We start from the raw sequence: 18,983 nt of genomic DNA, 5'->3' as shown, positions 1-18,983 counted from the left end.
ACGGCTGTCTTTGAATACCACAGACTCATTTGCAAAGGCTTAGCCTTTCGCTTATGAATTAAAGTCCGTGGGATTTCAAAACATTAGTATTGTTCAAGCTGCATATTTGTTCTACTAAAGCGGTCAAAGAAAAAACGTCATGCGCATAATATTTAATTCTACCAATGAGAAAGCAGGTAACATGGTGTAATGGACCCCATATCACGTTCACCAATAAGGATTCGCGTACCATACAGCAGTACGATTTGCTCGCATTTAACCAATAAGAAAGCGCGTACCATAGCATCACGTAATGAAAAATAATTGTACGAAACTTACTGGTTGGTGAAAATCTATTGAGGCTTAACTTCGTGTGGTCAAGATTTGCTGGTAAGAGTCCTTTATCCTTTATAGCTAATTATTCTTCCTTGATTTGAAATCAGTTTTAAAACGGGTAGATATTGATTTCGCTTTTGGGAAGCATGGGTGGCTATGTTCACTGCTAATTCGCCGCCTTTCGCGCCCCTGTGGTCCTGGGTTGCATCCCTGGACGCGCCTTCATATGCGAGTACAGTTGCTCGTCGGTTCTCTCAAGTGCTTCGAGAGTTCTTACTCCAGATGTCCCGTTTTCCTCCATCAATTTTAAATTCCATCTCGATCATTGAACGAGGTCCAAAAGTTTATTAGCCACTATCGATTCAAATTAGAGTGCTACCCTCGTAAACCGAGGACAATTTACTTTATTTGTTGAAAGGGGTCCCTAAAATATTGAAATAGTGATTATAATTCGCTGCATGCTCTCGCACTTTTCACAGTTTAAATAAATTTTTTAATTTTTGATTGATTTTTAAAAGGTAAGTTTTTTCCTTTTCCTTTTTTTTTTTTTTTTTTTTTTTTTTTTGTTTTAGTTTTCATCTTTTCACGAATTAAGATTTATTTTCTCTTGTCCTCTTTTATTTTTTTATTTTTTTATTTTTTTCTTGTACTTGTTTTTTCTTTGTCTTTGTCTTCTTCTCCTTCTCCTTCTTCTTCTTCTTCTTCTTCTTCTTCTTCTTCTTCTTCTTCTTCTTCGTCTTCTTCGTCTTCTTCGTCTTCTTCGTCTTCTTCGTCTTCTTCTTCTTCTTCTTCTTCTTCTTCTTCTTCTTCTTCTTCTTCTTCTTCTTCTTCTTCTTCTTCTTCTTCTTCTTCTTCTTCTTCTTCTTCTTCTTCTTCTCCTCCTTTATCTAATATTTTCTATAAAAATCGACCCCAGTTACCTGAGCAACATTCAACATTCTCTGTCCTTCAATCATCTTTTTAATTCAAGATCCCAAATTAACGAGCAAACAAGCTGTAAATATTTTAATAACCTTAAACAAATACTGACATTTTTACTTAATAAGTTGTCAAACACAATCAAATTTAAGAATTATGAAATTACGAATTATAAGATTTTTTTTGTATAACAGTATTGTCTTTTCATTGGGTTATTTTCGAGTTTCTTTTCTTAATGAAAGACCCAGAAGTAGAACGCGCGTTTTGGCGGGAAAGTTTGGACAGGAATTAATTCCATCAACATATATAACTCACAGAGACTACCAGAGAATAAGATTCTATGTTTGACTTGTATACATATTCATGTGCCTTCTCATGCGCAACCGTTAAACAAAGAAATGATACTCTAGGGAATGACATGTGGCTTGAAATGAAAAAAATAAGAAGATCCAATGCAGCGGGTGAAAACAAAGAAATTGCAAACCATAAGTCTGCAAAAGTGTTTTTGCCATCAATTGATTCAAGTCGTTTTGTTTATATTCAGTATATTAGTCATCAATATGCGGCTTATGATGATCAATCAAGTGTTATTGCTGTTGGGTCTCGCTGAAGTAGGTGAGTCTGTTTGATTGTCGTTTAAAGAAAGTACTTGGGCTCTTTCTTGGTGTTACAAGGCACCTGAAGCACGAAGAAAACGAAACAATAGCCAAGGATTATGAATTTGGAGCTAAACAATACCCTGCAAAACAAGAAACTTAACCTAGAATACAATAAAGCTTCCCAAGAAACACCCAATTGCGGGCTTTGACTTGACGTCATTTCCTGTCTCGTGCGGAATGTTCATCAGCTGAATTGCAGTAGAATTCTTTCTGGCTGACAGCACATGGTGGTCAGTGTTTGACCACCATTTGTAGTAGATAGTGAGATTCAAAGACGTTTATCAGCTGATTGAAGCCCAGTAATTCTTTCTCTCTCACAGCACATGGTGGTCAGTATTTAACCACCATTTGGAGCAGATAATGAGATTCAACGACTTTTATCAGCTGAATGAATCCCAGCAATATTTGATGTCCTTGAAGATCTCAAAACATTTCCGCGTGAAAAGTGCATTCTTGTATAAATATTTTATAACGTTTGAATATTTCCAGTGCTAGGGGCGTTGCCGCATACAACATGCAAACGGAGCTACGAAAAGATCGGAGGATTCGCCGAGGTTGACGATGATACAAGGGCTTTGAATACTCTTCTATTGAGTGATACCATGGCAACAAGTGACGTCAATGATGGTCATATTTTAGATTGGGACGAATGGGAAGCGTCTATACACAGGTAACCCACCTACATACCAGAACCATTTCACTCGAACCCGAAGCATCAGCGGAGGGACAAGCCGGCTACGACTTATTATTGTAATCTTGGTATACCTACGAATTATCAATGTTAATGTTATGGTTTTTCTTATGAACTTCTTCCCAGTCTTGCTTGTCGATGCGCGGCCAAGACACGAGAACGAGGCTGGAAAGTTTTCGGGTTACAAAATTTTGGCGAATGCTGGAGTGGCCCTGGTGCCGAGCAACGCTACAACATGCACGGCGCAGGAAGCCCAACCTACCAGTATCTTAAACTGCCACTAAAGCCATGTGACAAGACATTGGATCAAGAATGTACGGGAGGATTGAATGTTAATTATATTTATCGCTTGAAAGGTAGGTGTTGGGTAGACAAGGCAAGGTGAAAACGATGTCTCAAAATAGGCAACCTAATTTGAATACTCTCTGGTTGATAGCACATGGCGCGCAGTGTTTGCCTATCATTGTAGGCTGGTAATAAGATTCATGCGATTCATTCAGCTGATTGATACCAAGCAATAGAATACTCTCTGGTTAATAGCACCTGACGGGCAGTGTTTGCCTGTCATTGTAGGCTGATAATGAGATTCATGAGATTCATTCAGCTGATTGATACAAAGCAATAGAATACTCTCTGGTTGATGGCACATGACGGGCAGTGTTCATTTGTCAATGCAAACTGCTGTTAACGAGATTCATGAATGCCATTTAGCTGATTGATACCAAGCAAAACCTATGAAACGTTTATTTGCATTTCTAACGTTTTTTCATTTTTTGAACCAGGCGAACCAGATATCAACGGAGGGTACGCTTCGTGGTCTACTTGGTCAAAGTGTAGCAGTCCTTGTGGAGGAGGGAGTAAAATGCGCAAGCGTTCCTGCACTAGTCCTAAACCAGAAGGAAAAGGACGCGATTGCTCACAGCTTGGCCCTAATACCCAGACTATGTCGTGTAATATACAATCCTGCCCTACGAGTGAGTATATGATTTGTATATGAACATCATATTTTTGATTACTAACTCACTCTTCATGCTTATTCATCCTTTTAAGGAAGTTCGCGGGCATTCTTCGCGCGCAGCTTTTCTTAGTCCAGAACTGGACCCACTTTTATCTGCGCGCGCGCGGTAAAAATATGAGAAGAAGATCTGGATCGGGACGCGATAAAAGTGGGACCCACTTTTCACAATCATTATTTTTTTTAGAATCAGAGCTCAGAGGATTATTGCGTGCGCAAAACAATAAACACGATTGTGAAAAGTGGGTCCAGTTCTGGACTAAGCTTTTCTACACATGAGTTTAATGACGTCATTTTAATGTTTTGTTAAGCAAAGTATCAAGAAAACCCATTTTTCACTTCTTTACTGCAAAATATCTCGGAAAACAGTTCCGTGACCCCCATTTTTCTTTGTCTTAAAATAAAGATACTATAAAAATCTACAAAATATGTAAATCTAAAAAAAATTCTGATTTCAAGGGAATGATTGACACCAAATTTAGGCAAAAAGTCCACCTGTTAGCGAATTCGAATTGTACGCATTTTGTCAGCATCGCATCTTACTTACATGCTTTTAATTCAGAAATGTTAAAGAAAGTCATATTTTATGGACATGAATTTGTTTTCTGCATTTCTTTGATTGTTTTTCGAAGTGTTTTTTTGATCCCTCAGGTTACTCTATAGCGCGCGTTTTACCCTCGATGAATACCATATTTCCTCAGCGAATTCGGTGACCTTCTTTTTCATTTCATTTTTTGAACAAGAATATGTTGTGATAATGCTATGCAGAGTTTAAAAAATTCTGATTGCAACTTCATTTCCCCGCGAACGTCCTTAAATTTCTATTTATCTATTTTATTATGATTTATTTATTTCCTTTGCCTTAAGCAAAACATTTAACTTTTCGATTATGAACAAGGTCCTTTCACTGGATGTGAACTCCATTAGACCATGACTATTTCACATCCATTGAAAGGACCACTTACATAATCCAAAAGGTCCTTTCACTGGATGTGAACTCCATTAGACCATGACTATTTCACATCATAAAGAACCTCGTTCATGATCGAAAAGTTTTGACTTTTTCACATCCAGTGAAAGGACCTTTTGGATTATGGAAAAGGTCCTTTCAATGGATGTGCAACAGTCATGGTCTGATGGAGTTCACATCCAGTGAATGGACATTTTGGATCATGGAAAAGGTCCTTTCAATGGATGTGAAATAGTCATGGTCTGATGGAGTTCACATTCAGTAAAAGGACCTTTTGGATTATGAAAAAGGTCCTTTCAATAGATGTAAAATAGTCATGGTCTGATGGAGTTCACAACCAGTGAAAGGACCTTTTGGATTATGGAAAAGGTCCTTTCAATGGATGTGAAATATTCATGGTGTCTAATGGAGTTCACATCCAGTAAAAGGACCTTTTGGATTATGGAAAAGGTCCTTTCAATAGATGTGAAATAGTCATGGTCTGATGGAGTTCACATCCATTGAAAGGACCTTTTGGATCATGGAAAAGGTCCTTTCAATGGATGTGAAATAGTCATGGTCTAATGGAGTTCACATCCAGTGAAAGGACCTTTTGGATTATGGAAAAGGTCCTGTCACTGGATGTGAAATAGTCATGGTCTGATGGAGTTCACATCCATTGAAAGGACCTTTTGGATTATGGAAAAGGTCTTTTCAATGGATGTGAAATAGTCATGGTCTAATGGAGTTCACATCCAGTGAAAGGACCTTTTCGATTATGAAAAAGGTCCTTTCACTGGATGTGAAATAGTCATGGTCTAATGGAGTTCACATCCATTGAAAGGACCTTTTCGATTATGAAAAAGGTCCTTTCAATGGATGTGAAATAGTCATGGTCTAATGGAGTTCACATCCCGTGAAAGGACCTTTTCGGTTATGAAAAAGGTCCTTTCACTGGATGTGAAATAGTCATGGTCTAGTGGAGTTCACATCCAGTGAAAGGACCTTTTGGATTATGTAAGTGGTCCTTTCAATGGATGTGAAATAGTCGTGGTCTAATGGAGTTCACATCCAGTGAAAGGACCTTTTGGATTTAGGAAAAGGTCGACCTTTCAATGGATGTGAAATAGTCATGCATGGTCTGATGGAGTTCACATCCAGTGAAAGGACCGTCGAAACTCCTAAACCAAACTGAGCTTTTATTACTTTTCAACACAGCTTCTCCTGGAGCAGGTGACGTCGATGGGGGCTGGTCAGCGTGGTTGCCATGGTCACCATGTTCAGTTACTTGTGGTGGAGGATCGCAAATTCGTAAAAGAACATGTACTAATCCCCTCCCACAAGGATCTGGTCGGGTGTGCCTGGGTAAAGACGAAGAGTCACGCGCATGCTCAGAACACCCCTGTAATCCACGTGAGTGTCAATCCTTTTCTTTTTTCTTCTTATTGTCTTTTATTCAGAAAAAAGTAAAAACCGCATGAAGTAATAAAGGAAGGAAGGAAGGATAAAAAAAGCAAGGAAGGAAGGAAGGATAAAAAAAAGCAAGGAAGCAAGGAAGCAAGGAAGCCGGCAAGCAAGGAAGGAAGGAAGGAAAGAAGGAAGCTAGGAAGGAAGCAAGGAAGGAAGGAAGGAAGCAAGGAAGAAAGGAAGGAAGGAAGGAAGGAAGGACGAAAAAAAGGAAGGAAGGATGGATGGAAGAAGTTTATAGACTAATGAATAATGTTATACATTTTCCTGTATCTTTTCAGCATGTATGAAGGCACTAGACTTAGGTATCATTCTAGATGGTTCTGGTAGCGTCAAACAATCCAACTTCCAAAAAGCCCTCCAATTCCTCTCAACCCTAGTATCACACTTAAGAGTGTCCCCAAGTGGAACGCACGTGGGAATGATAACATACAACAGCATTCCAACACTGGAATTCACTCCTGCAGAAACCCACTACCATCACCTGACACCACTAAAGCATCGTATTGGATTGGTAAGGTATAGAGGAGGATGGACATTCACGGATAAAGCCTTGTCATTGGCTGGTCAGTCCTTATTTACAACACATGGTGGAGATAGACGTGGTGTACCGAATGTTCTTATTGTGTTGACAGATGGTATGACGAGCTCATCAAGTGTTCCATATCCTGAGGTTCTAAAGCCACTTCAGGTAGGTGATGTCTCGTTGACCGACTGACCGACCGACCGACCGACCGACCGACCGACCGACCGACCGACCGCTAGCTAGTAAAATATCCTATCTTTGATACAGGCGAAGGGTGTGCGAATATTAGCAGTTGGTATCGGTGTTGGGGTAAGGTATATAGAACTGCTACAGATTGCAATGGGAGACCCTCACTACGTCGTACAAGTGCCCAACTTTGATGCCTTGAAGAACAAGATCAATACCATTCTGGATAAAACCTGTAAAGGTAGGCAGGTCTTGAAGTAATTAGGATAGCTGTAATACAGCGTGTCTCGATCTCACCTCTGGGGTTTCGGGTTCGAGATCCTGTACTCGACATCACATGTGAATAGAGTTTATCGATAGTCTTCCTTGATTTGAAGTTTTTTCTCCGTTTCCTCCGCTTTTCCTCAGTCTGATATTTTTTCATTTCTTAAAATACCGCTGTGTTCGTTGACTATATTTATTTACTCAGGGTTAGCCTCATATTAGCATCAAAATATTTACACAAATGCCGATGGTGAAGCAAAGAATGCACAACTTCAACGATACAAACACTTTGAAATTCCACGGACCTTCACGGGAACACGTGAATGAGCATGAATGATGCCCAAGGCAAAATTAGAGACGATACTTTAATGAATCATAAAAATACTTCGTTCTTTACCATTAATTGCGTTAATTTATATTTTAACATTTTTCTTAGAACTAAAACTTAACCTTTGTTAACAGCCCAACCCCCAACAGCCCCAAGCCCTGAGTGCCTGAAGAAGGAACCCTTAGGAATGTCTAACGGCGGCATCCCGTCTGCATCTATCACGGCATCCAGTCAACTAAGCAAGAACAATGGACCTGAATTAGCTCGCTTAAATCTAAAACAAACGGGTGACAAAGCAGGCGGGTGGAGTGCCAAATACAACGACCCCGAACAGTGGCTCCAAGTAGATTTTGAAGAACCGGTCAAAATTACAAAAATTACTACTCAAGGGAGAGAGAAAGGCAATCAATATATGACGTCATACTGGCTGTCGTACAGCGAGGATGGGGAATATTTCGAAGCCTACAGGGTTAAAGAAAAGATTGTGGTAAGATTTGATTGGTTGTGAACTGAATTCTTTTCTGTACATCCCACATGTCCTTATATTTTACGTAGGTACATTCCCGTGTGCAGTTCACAATGACATTTATCATTGTTAAAAAAAAGATATAACTACCTAAAAACTAGTGTGAGCTGCGTCGGTGTTTCTAATGAAACAGTAATGATGAAAAAGTAAATTATACACCGTAAAAAGATGTAAGTTTTTTCATCTTTTCACGGTGTATAATTTACCTTTTCATCATTACTGTTAAAAAAAAGGTTGAGAAAGCATCCAAAATCTTTCAGGGACTCGAGATAGTTAGTTCAGGGTTTGGATCTAAAACTCGTATTCCTCGAGAATAAGTTTCTTCGTTTGGATTTCACTGAAAAACGATAATACTCAAGGGAAGTACACGTGGTCTGAAATCGAGGAAAATACCTTTTTTTAACACGTTGGACAATTATTCACGTCTCTATCATTGCAAGCTCACCGTTCATCTCGCTTCGATGCAAAGGCACGGCTACCTTTTAAGATAGGGAACTTTGAAGGGGCTATTGGAAGTTCCACTCATTGATGCACTGTCTTTGTGTTTAGATATTCAAAGGAAACCACGACGGCACGAGTGAAAATCCTCAGGAACTCAAGAATCAAGTTTATGCACGATACGTGCGGATTCATCCCAAGGCATGGAAGGGTCACATCTCTTTGAGAGTTGAATTCTATGGATGTAGGACAGGTAATGTAACAAACATATACCACCGTGAACATGACGTGTCATGGTCACGTGGCGTGACATGGTCACATCTCCTTGAGAGTTGAATACTATGGATGTCTGGATGTAGGGCAGGTAATGGTTTGACCGCGAAGTGCTGTGTCCGAAATTTCTCGCGCTGCCATTGGAGAAACGAATGTTGTCTAATCCTTACTATGACTGTGTGTGCTGTGTGAGGTTGGTTGTATTATAAGCACGGTGGTGGCTCAATAGACCCTTTTGGAGTTCCAAATTACTGCTGTGTTTCTTGATTACAGACTCATTTGCACAGGGTTAGCCTCGAGTTTGTGCAGAATATTCACGTGTTCCAGTCAAGGTCCGTCGAGTTTCAAAATGTTTGTATTGTTAAAGTTGTGCATTCTTTACTTTACCGTTGGTATTTGTGAATATTTAAACACTGATACGAGGCTAACCCTGTGCAAATGAGTCTGTAATCAAGAAACACAGCGGTAATTTGGAATTCGAAACTGGAGTATTAGTGGATATAAAATGGAAGTGAAATCAAGCATGCAGACAGACAGACAAATCAAAATTATTTTAGACCAAAGACTTACAGGAAGATACAAAGTAAATAGCACAAAATGTCATTTAGCAAAAGTGCGATTTCTTTTGTATCTTACTGGTATTTAACTGTTCTCGGTATGCTAAATAATGAAAAAGCTATACATTATAGGAAAAAACAAAAACAATCATAGCAAGGCAAGGTTTCGATCCTTGGACCTCTGGGTTATGGGCCCAGCACGCTTCCACTGCGCCACTCTGCTTTCATATGTTGTGTTATCATTTGTTTCGCTAATAAATGGTTCATGCAAAAGTAATTTTTAAAACGTTCTACAAAATATTGTACCTCTACCGTTTTACCATTGTAGCCGATATAATAAATCCATAATTTGACTTTCTTAATAGTCATTTTCTTAGAGTTTCTTGTAAGATATCCTGCGCACCTAATACGTGTTTGCGTGTGATGTCGGTTGATTTTCCTTCCGCTACTTTGGCAGCCATTTAGTATCAGTTTAACCTTATATAACCTTATTATTTAACCTTATATCTTTATAATTGATCATTCCTTTTGCTACTCGTGGTCGATAAGTGCGTCCTAGAGGATCCAGATTCGCTATTCTGTTTCAATTTTGAATGAAATGGCAATAAGAGTGTAACGCAAACTGCCGATCTAAAGTTACTTGAAAGAAAGGCTGTTTTATTTTCCAGGATTCATTACCCCTCCAGTCGTACCATGCTTCAAGAGACTAGGCATTGAAAAGGGAGAGATCCTTGACTCCCAGATCACAGCCTCCTCTCAGTACAGCAACCAAACCGGACCAGAAAATGCAAGGCTGTACCTCCACGCAGAGGGAGCGCGGAAGGGGGGCTGGGTGGCAAAGATAAATGACGCTGACCAATGGCTTCAAGCAGACCTAGGGCCCGTCACGAAAGTTAACATTATTGCCACCCAAGGAAGACAAGATGATAGACAGTGGGTAAAGAGTTATTCTGTGTCATTCTCTCAAGATGGAATTTTTTGGGAGGATTATAGACAGAGAAACAGAACGACGGTAGGTAAAAGATTTTCCTATTTATGGTCCCGACTTTCCTTAGTTATCGTTGTTATGTCCCACAAGCTTAACAAATTAGAGAGTTTAGATTGACTTTTTTTCTCAGCGCATAGTTTTCATAGTTTTCGTGTATTTTACTTTACCTTTTACAAACCTTCTCACCAAGCGCAAATACTCTTTTGTTTTTCTACTACTTGGACTTTTTTGCGATTCTTTTTCAGTAATTTAAAAGAATTTTTTACTGGTCAACTGACGTTTCACGTTTGCCGTGAACGTAAATCTAAAACTCTCTAATATCTAGAATATCTCAGAACTTAAAACTCTGATCGTGGAAAGTAGATTATAAATTATTTCAATACTTAACTATCCTGCGAACAGAATAGAAAATTGTCTGGTACTCCTCGTAGTACTCTTTAAATCAGATGTTGTGTAGTTGTTTGTGGAGCAAGATTATAATTCCACTGAGAAAAACTACTGCAACGGTAATCGGTTCGCTATTGTCTGAGTCGGAACCATGAATTGATTATGAACCACGTCACAAGGCCTACCTAAAACATTTTTGAGTATCACCGTCTTGCGAACGACCACTACGAGTGTGAGCACTTCTCGTTAGCAACCGTCCTGTTTATCCACCTGCCATAAGGGACCGCTAGGTGTGGCAGCCTCTCTTAAGCAACTATTATGTGTTACCGCGTGTAGGCAAACTGTCACCTCTTGCAGGTGTCAACCTACTCTATTATTTCCCTTACTAACCGACCTTATGCTTTGATCGGTCACTTCTCTAGTCCAACCACCGTTTGCGCATGATTTACCACGGCTCTCTTGTTCTCTCCCTTGCCACGAGGGTTTTTCTCCAGGTTCTCTGGTTTTCCTCCCTCTGTAAAAATCAACTTATGAGTTTAGTGTTGCATGTCGTAAATATAGAATGTAGTGGTAGTGCGTGTGGAGGGAACAGAAGAGCCCCTTTACTGGGAATAGTGATTGTAAAATGTAAGATTTTGTAACTCTCTTGGTTTATTCCTAGATATTTTCTGGGAACTCTGACAGTCATTCTGTCGTGCATCAAGTACTTAATCCTCCTGTCTACGCCAGACACATAAGAATCCATCCAAGGAAATGGCATCAGAACATAGCAATGAGGATGGAGTTTTATGGATGTAGATCTGGTAGGTCTTTAGGAGCTCACAGTGGAACCATCGTGGATTCAGACTACGTGTTGTTCCCTAGAGTATCATTTCTTTGTTTAACGGTTGTGCATGAGAAGACACATGAATATAGATGCAACTCAAACAAAGAATCTTATTTTCAAGAGAATGACACGTGGTCTGAAATGGGAAAACATTACGCCCAAGGTAAAGAGGTTTATAAACCAATTCAATGGTCTATTGTTTCAGACTATGAGTCATTCCCTAGAGTATCATTTCTTTGTTTAATGTTTGCACATGAGAAGGCATATGATAATTATGAATATAACTCAAAAACGAATCTTATTCTCATGACGCGAACGTCTGAAATGGGAAATATACTTCGCCAACGGTAAAGAGATCTATCTAATATATTTGTAGGATTTGCTATGCCACCAAGTCCTTCATGCGTGCAACCGCTGGGCATGATGACTGGGTCTATCCATAATGCACATATCACAGCATCATCGTACCATGATCAGCAGACTCAACCTTTCTATGCGCGGCTGAGGATGCCTGTCAGTTCATGGACGGCGAAGGTAAATAGTAATGCATTAAAACTATATTTAATGATGATGATGATTGTTTTAATGATATATTAAATCAAAAACATATTAAATGATCGGTACCTTGTCCAGATGTTAACTTCTAACTTGAAGTCCTAACTTGACCTCTTGAGACGAAATTACTTAAGCACGGGCAACTGCCACGCGTCCCAAACTAAATTAATGAAATCTGATACTCACTTAAGAAAACAGTGACTGTGTTGCGTGACATCAGTCACAGTCGATGTTGATGATGGTGATGATAATGATGATGATGATGATTGCGATGGTGATGCTGATGATGATAATAGAAATAAATAAAAAAATATGGGAAATTGACCGTGGTTTCACAGTGTCTCTTCTTCCACTGGTGATGATGATGATGGTGATGCCTGATGATGATGATAACAATCTCTTTATCTTAATAATCTAGACCAATGATGTCGGTCAATGGCTGAGAGTTAATCTTGATCGCGTCACCAAGGTAACCAGGATAGCAACCCAGGGCTCCTTTAACACTGACCAGTGGGTAACGTCGTACACACTTGAGTACAGTCTTGATGGTGGTCACTACTACAAGTATTGGTATGGTCGCGTGTTTAAAGGAAATGACGACAGGAAATCTATATCAGGTACAGATGAAAATACATTTGAAGTGATCTAAACAACTTGCAGTGTAAAGAATTATAAACCTACTCTTGGCCTTTGTCTCCGCGAATGAAGGCAACATTGAGCAACATTGGGCAACATAAAAGAATTAATGGATGGACGTAAATAAATAAATAAATGAGTGGGTGAGTGAGTGAGTGAGTGAGTGAGTGAGTGAGTGAGTGAGTGAGTGAGTGAGTGAGTGAGTGAGTGAGTGAGTGAGTGAATGAATTGATGAAAGAATGAATGGTGGACGGGGAAAGAAAGGAAAGGAAAGGTTTGGATGGATACACAAATTTTTTCATCATGTTTTCCTGTTGTAGGCCACGTTTTACAACCTATTTTGATCACAAAGTATCTCCGGTTACAACCAAAGACTTGGCACGGTGCTATATCGTTAAGAATGGAGTTGTACGGCTGTCAATCAGGTGAAAATGCTTAACTATTGGTTATACACCTATTTGGGATTTCCATTTGAATAAAAAGACCTTTTGCCTCCCGTCTAGTGCAAAATATTCCTCAGTTGCACGAATCAAAAGGTTTCAATGCAGCTCTTAATTCTGGCTAACAAAACATGGTGATCAGTGTTTCACCAACATTTGAAGCAGATTGTGAGATTCAAATCTAATTATGATAGCACAGAAATTGCCCACGAACGCAGGTTTCACTAGAAAATACTCTTTCCACGCTTTTAATACTATATAACTTTGAGCCGCTTACTTTAGCATGGCGCAGCTTTGCATCGAATATAATAAAATACCTGGTCACAGTTCTTATTATTATTTTCCTTGTTTCCCACGTTTTTATATTGGCAGGAAAGTTTTTATAAAATGATTGTTAATGTTTTTGTCTTTCCTCAGAATTCACTCCTCCGTCTCCAGAAGAATGCATGAAAGCGTTTGGACTCGAAAACGGTGACGTCATCGACGCGCAAATCACAGCCTCGTCCCAATTAACCGCCACATCCGGGCCATCACAGGCCAGATTACATCTGCATCCGGGACCTGGCAAAGCTGGAGGGTGGGTCGCGAAAGATTCGAACAAAGATCAATGGCTGGCGGTAGATTTTCTACGAATCGTCAAAATAAGTCGCATTTCTAGCCAAGGCCGGCAGGATGAGGACCAATGGGTGACAAGTTATGGGATAGAGCACAGCAAAGATGGAATTTCGTATAAAGCGTACCAAGACGATAAGGGAAGAGAAAAGGTAACTGTAGATCCTGAGGAGAATCCAGGGTTATTCCATCATGTATTGCAAATGAGATATAACATTCTCCATTAAAACAGCGAAAATTAAGGAATTGAAAAATCAAGTGTATTTTAGTAGAATGCATGTAAGGGCTTTAAGAGTTTTTTTTGCAAGAAATTTAGACGTACTCGTCAAAAAAACTGGTGTACTTTTAGTACTTTCAGGTTCAGTACAGATCCTAAAACTGGCTACTTATCAAATGCTAGAGCAATTCTGGGATACTTTGGAGTACGTTTAGGTTCAGTACAGACCCTACAACTGGCTACTTTTATTTGCCAAATTAGTCGAACATGTCTTCATCAAATGCTAAAGCATTACGCTTAGTTTTAGTATTATAAATAAATATATAAACCAGTCGAAACCAAAGAAAACAATATTTTGCTCGCAAAGGTCAATCTGGTGTTTAACGAGCCGGATCATGCGTACTATGAAGTTACTCAAATGCCTACGTCAATATTAACACCAGTTTCTTACAACAGATATTAGTTGGAAACGTTGACCGATATGAAGTTGTTAGTCATGTGCTAAATCCACCAATCACTGCACGGTATATTCGTATTGTTCCCAAGACATGGTATGGCCGTATTGCTATGAGACTTGACTTTTATGGCTGCATTCCTGGTATGTATGGAAGCACTCAGACGTGGGTATGGCTGGATTTGAATAATAATTTTCGTTTTTCCTTTGTGGCTGTGGCTGTGGCTGTGGCTGTGGCTGTGGCTGTGGCTGTGGCTGTGGCTGTGGCTGTGGCTGTGGCTGTGGCTGTGGCTGTGGCTGTGGCTGTGGCTGTGGCTGTGGCTGTGGCTGTGGCTGTGGCTGTGGCTGTGGCTGTGGCTGTGGCTGTGGCTGTGGCTGTTTATTTTTCAATGACCTTTTCTCTTCTTCAACTTATAGGAGAAACTCCAGTACGTCCACCAATCAATCCACCTACTCATCCGCCAATCAATCCACCTACCCATCCACCAATCAATCCACCTACCCATCCACCAATACATCCACCTACCCATCCACCAATACATCCACCAACCACTATTCCACAAACCTGCGCAACCAACATCGACTTAGGAATCCTTCTAGACCGTTCCGGAGACGTTTCCTACCAAGATTTCCAAAAAGCTAAACAATTCGTGGCCAAACTTGTGAACAAGTTTCATGTGTCTTCTTACGGAACACGCGTCGGTGTCATCCCCTACAGTTACTATGCAAGAGGCCTTCTGAAATTTGCAGATACGTACTACCAAAATCCTTCTTCAGTCAAAAGACTGGTGTCTGGAATCTCGTATGCCTCTGGTCCCACTCGTACCGACAAGGCATTGATTGAAGCTAACAATTTTCTGTTTTCCCATGCGGGAGGTGATCGGCCAGGAATCCCTAACGTGTTGTTGGTCATCACCAATGGCAATTCAAGTCCTTATAATATTCCATATTCAGTGGTGCTCCATCCTTTGAACGTAAGTAGAAGGTTGACAAAACCCCTTTTGGGATCTGGAATTCTTGAGGAAACCCTTGATGTCGAGAAAAGGAATGTATGGGATAATCTGCGAGTGCAGAAGTTGTTTTTCTTCTTGTTTTTTTCGATCGATCATAAAACGCTACTGACTACGGGATTCTTATGCTTCCTTCGAGCTTAGCAACCTCCTGCGTGCACCCAAAACTCGATGGAAGCAGGTTAATAAATGACCAATTCTTTAATGGTGCAAGGTGACGTGATTGAGTATTCGCCTGTGTAATAGATATTTTGTTAAATTTTGTTTTGAATTTTTCTTGATTAACAAAATGTTTTTACGCTTTTGCTATGTTATGAAAGCATTGCTCATAGATTCCATCGAGGTTTGGTGCACTTGGACGGTTGAAAGTCGTATTCTTTTGCTCATGTGACCTTTTTGTTGTTAGAGCAAAGCTGTAAAGGTGATATCTGTTGGAATGTCTACTGGTAAACAGATGCCTGGTCTACTAAATATTGCTGGACACCAACATCAGAATGTCTTGGGTATTGATGATCTAAATGCTGTGGTCTCTGCTGCGTGTTCTAAAGTACCAACACTAGCACCTCGGCCATTAGGTGAGGGATTGTTCTCTTTTCAAAAAATCTCCCAACCACCCAACCACCCAACCACCCAACCACCCAACCACCCAACCACCCAACCACCCAACCACCCAACCACCCAACCACCCAACCACCCAACCACCCAACCACCCAACCACCCAACCACCCAACCACCCAACCACCCAACCACCCAACCACCCAACCACCCAACCACCCAACCACCCAACCACCCAACCATTTTACTCAGCCAACCCAATTTATGGTAAGCAGAACTAATTCAATCTGTTACTTTTCTCCAGGTTGTCCTGGTGGCTGGCATCCCTTCCGCTCCAACTGCTACTTTTTCCATCATGATAATCGGGGCTACAGTAACTGGTACGCCTCTAAAGAAAGGTGCCGAACACTTGGCGGCAATTTACTGGACATCCAGGACAACAACGAATGGTTGTTCGTTAAAAGTCATCTACAACCTGGACCTAGTGCTTATGGCGTTCCTAAACAGTATTTCATTGGAATGAATGACAACCATTGGGAGGGACACTGGCTGTGGCAGGATGGCTCTCCGGTTTATTTCTTTAAGTGGGCCGGTGGCGAACCTGATGGGGGTCATCATGAAAACTGTGGGACAATGCACGCTAACGATGGTTTCTATGGTGACACTGCTTGTACATTTCATCATGGGAGGTTCATCTGTAAGAGGCCTATGACGTCATAAGGTGAGTGAAGTAGCAGAAAATAACGAAATGTTTCGCCCCATGTAAGGGAATCCGGACTTATGGTGGATTCCGGATTCCAAGCGGTGAATTCCGGATTCCGAGACCGCTGAATTACGGATTCCAAGGGTCTGGATTCCGGATTCCAAAACTTTTGTATTGCGGATTCCGGATTCCATATCGTTAATTTTCAGATACTTTCTCTGAAAATCATATTTGATATACTTGCCAGTATGAGTAGAATCGTCTATCAATTAAATCAGCATCTGATGACAGATATCCTTGGTGGAGATATTACACAATGAGGAGGGGCTACATCGGTTCAGTCTAGGTCGAGGCGATAGCATTTGAGTGTATACTTTGAATTTCAAAGTAGCGGATTCCGGATTCCAAAGGGTGGATTCCGGATTCCATTATAAAGTGGATTCCGGATTCCAAGACCTGGATTCCGGATTCCAGAGTGCTGGGTTCCGGATTTCAAAGCCTAAAATTTCGTAGATTCCGGATTCCGGATTCCGGATTCCCTTACATGGGGCGAAAATGTTTTATACCGTTTCTAAAGACGTTCTCTCTCTCATTCTTTCTCCCTTCCTTCCTTCCTTCCTCTCTTCCTTTCTTTTTATTTCCCTTGAATAAACGAATAATTGACTTTTTGTTTTTATTATTTTTTTAGAGTAATGACAACAACAAAAGATGTTAATGCTCACAAACAGTGTTGGGATTGGTTAATTTATTCATCTCATTTCATGAGTAAAAGACCAATAAACTCGCGATCATTATCAAACACATCATTTGTGTCATTTGATTAAAATAAAATAATAAATGTCAGAAAGAAAAGATAGAATATGTATACGGTGGGATTCCAACCCAAGTCCATCTTCAGAAATTCAAAAATTAATTAAAACAAAAACCTGCAACTACCATGTGCCATACACATGAGACATCCGCAGAAGCCGAGGCGACGTATGGACGTAACTTCGGACCTTACGGCAATTAAGTCTGCCCCTGAGCCATGTTAAATCGAAGGAATAATACAATCGTTTTACATGAGAAAGAATTCGATTCCCGAGAGCAAAGGGATTTTATTTTTCTGCCATCTAACCACAGCCACTCCAAGCTGAAGTGTTGGCGCTGGCATGGGATGGTGCAAAACCTTCATTGCGCAGAATAATGTTCAATCGATCCTGGAGGCATCGGAGTAGGTACAAGCCGGCCCCCAGACCATATCTACAGCTAATCCCTTGCACTATTCTTATAGGGAAATGCAAAAACAATTGCGAAGCATTTTGGAATTGGTAGTAAATACCTTATTCAAACATTGAGTGGAAAGACAACTACTATATGAATTAGGAATCGAATTCCATGCATACATGCAAGCGGGTGGTAAAATTCATGGCCACAAATGCGATTTTCCTTAGTTCTTTAATCTTTCCGATGCAAACCTTTAGACCTTTTGAAAATATCGTAATGAGTTTATATTTTTCAAAATTTACATGCTTCCTTTGTAAAGTTGATATGTTGGTGCAAATGACACCTAGCAGCAGTTTGAGATACATATTAGAAGTGCTTAAAATATCTCGTAGAGTCTTTAGTAAGGGATACGTGAAAGACATCAGAGGAAATGACCTGCTGGGTTTCATAATGAGACGGATATTTGTGAAGTGATTGTTTAGAAGATTGTTTAGGAGAGTTTAGGGCAGGAACTGAAAGAAAAACGGGCGGAAGAAAGGAAGGAAAGAAGGAAGGAAGGAAGGAAGGAAGGAATAAGAAACGAACGAACGAACGAACGAAGGAAGGAAGGAAGAACTTCTAGCCCTTCCAGTCAGTCTTCTTCTTCTTCTTCTTCTTCTTCTTCTTCTTCTTCGTTTGGGCTTCTTTTTTTTCTTACGTTTTCCTCTTTCAACTTTCGGGAAAAGTCAGTTTCAAAAGAATATAACATCTTATTACCGCTTTTATGGGTTATAGGGATCCTTCGTTTGCAATAGACGTCATAGCCGCCATGTTGGAAGAATTTGACAAAAGATTTTTCAATGAATTCTTTTGTTATATCTTCCAACATGGCGGACATCCCTTTTGTTATTGTGCTCTCTTGGGATTGATTGCAAACCAAGAATAGCTGAACCCGACACATCAAAATTGCATGCAAATGCATGATTTATCAATGATTAGCCAACGTATCATCATATTATGCAAGGTGTTTCTTGTAGAGGGTCATAGTTCAAGATCTTCACGTCTCAGAGCTCTTTATCAGAGTTCTAATCCTCTCGCCCATCCCCCCGATGGAGACAGACTACATCAGTCGAGCTACTAGCTTAAAAATGTGAAAAAATATTTGACATTACTATATCTCTTGCCCTTCCGCCCTATAAATAACCCAATGTCAAAAAAAATCATGTTACCTCTAACACGGGTCGAAAGTCAAGAAGAAGTAGATCGTTTTGGAATTAGTCAAATACCTCTGTGTTTAATTACA

At 40.2% G+C, this 18,983-nt stretch overlaps 1 protein-coding gene across 1 annotated transcript; it reads left to right on the top strand.

Moving 5' to 3' along the window:
- The first annotated feature begins 325 nt into the window (after window positions 1-325).
- On the top strand, window positions 326-17,296 carry LOC116301675 (uncharacterized). The gene is made up of 21 exons (XM_089038924.1): window positions 326-369; window positions 1,778-1,848; window positions 2,382-2,562; window positions 2,710-2,939; window positions 3,366-3,557; window positions 5,766-5,960; window positions 6,296-6,705; window positions 6,808-6,967; window positions 7,453-7,805; window positions 8,394-8,535; window positions 9,781-10,124; window positions 11,149-11,290; window positions 11,690-11,847; window positions 12,287-12,485; window positions 12,825-12,929; window positions 13,362-13,708; window positions 14,230-14,371; window positions 14,645-15,201; window positions 15,644-15,812; window positions 16,097-16,513; window positions 17,184-17,296. The coding sequence occupies exons 2-20, from the start codon at window positions 1,794-1,796 to the stop codon at window positions 16,510-16,512; spliced, it is 4,497 nt and encodes a 1,498-aa protein (XP_088895050.1). The 5' UTR covers window positions 326-369; window positions 1,778-1,793; the 3' UTR covers window position 16,513; window positions 17,184-17,296.
- Window positions 17,297-18,983: the final 1,687 nt, after the last annotated feature.

This window comes from Actinia tenebrosa, unplaced genomic scaffold (genome assembly GCF_029948245.1).
Source record: "Actinia tenebrosa isolate PJP-AT-01 unplaced genomic scaffold, QUT_ActTen_1.0 PGA_scaffold0__85_contigs__length_37466705, whole genome shotgun sequence".
In the NCBI taxonomy this organism is placed as follows: Eukaryota; Metazoa; Cnidaria; class Anthozoa; order Actiniaria; family Actiniidae; genus Actinia; species Actinia tenebrosa.
The sequence above is the reverse complement of the archived record's forward strand: the minus strand, read 5'-3'. Positions and strand labels throughout refer to the sequence as shown.

Bases quoted from the DNA above. Each gene is read 5' to 3' on its own strand.
- LOC116301675 (XM_089038924.1), top strand. From the start codon at position 1,794: ATGCGGCTTATGATGATCAATCAAGTGTTATTGCTGTTGGGTCTCGCT. The intron at 1,849-2,381 runs GTGAGTCTGTTT...GAATATTTCCAG, and splicing joins GTTGGGTCTCGCTGAAGTAG to TGCTAGGGGCGTTGCCGCAT. The intron at 6,968-7,452 runs GTAGGCAGGTCT...CTTTGTTAACAG, and splicing joins TCTGGATAAAACCTGTAAAG to CCCAACCCCCAACAGCCCCA.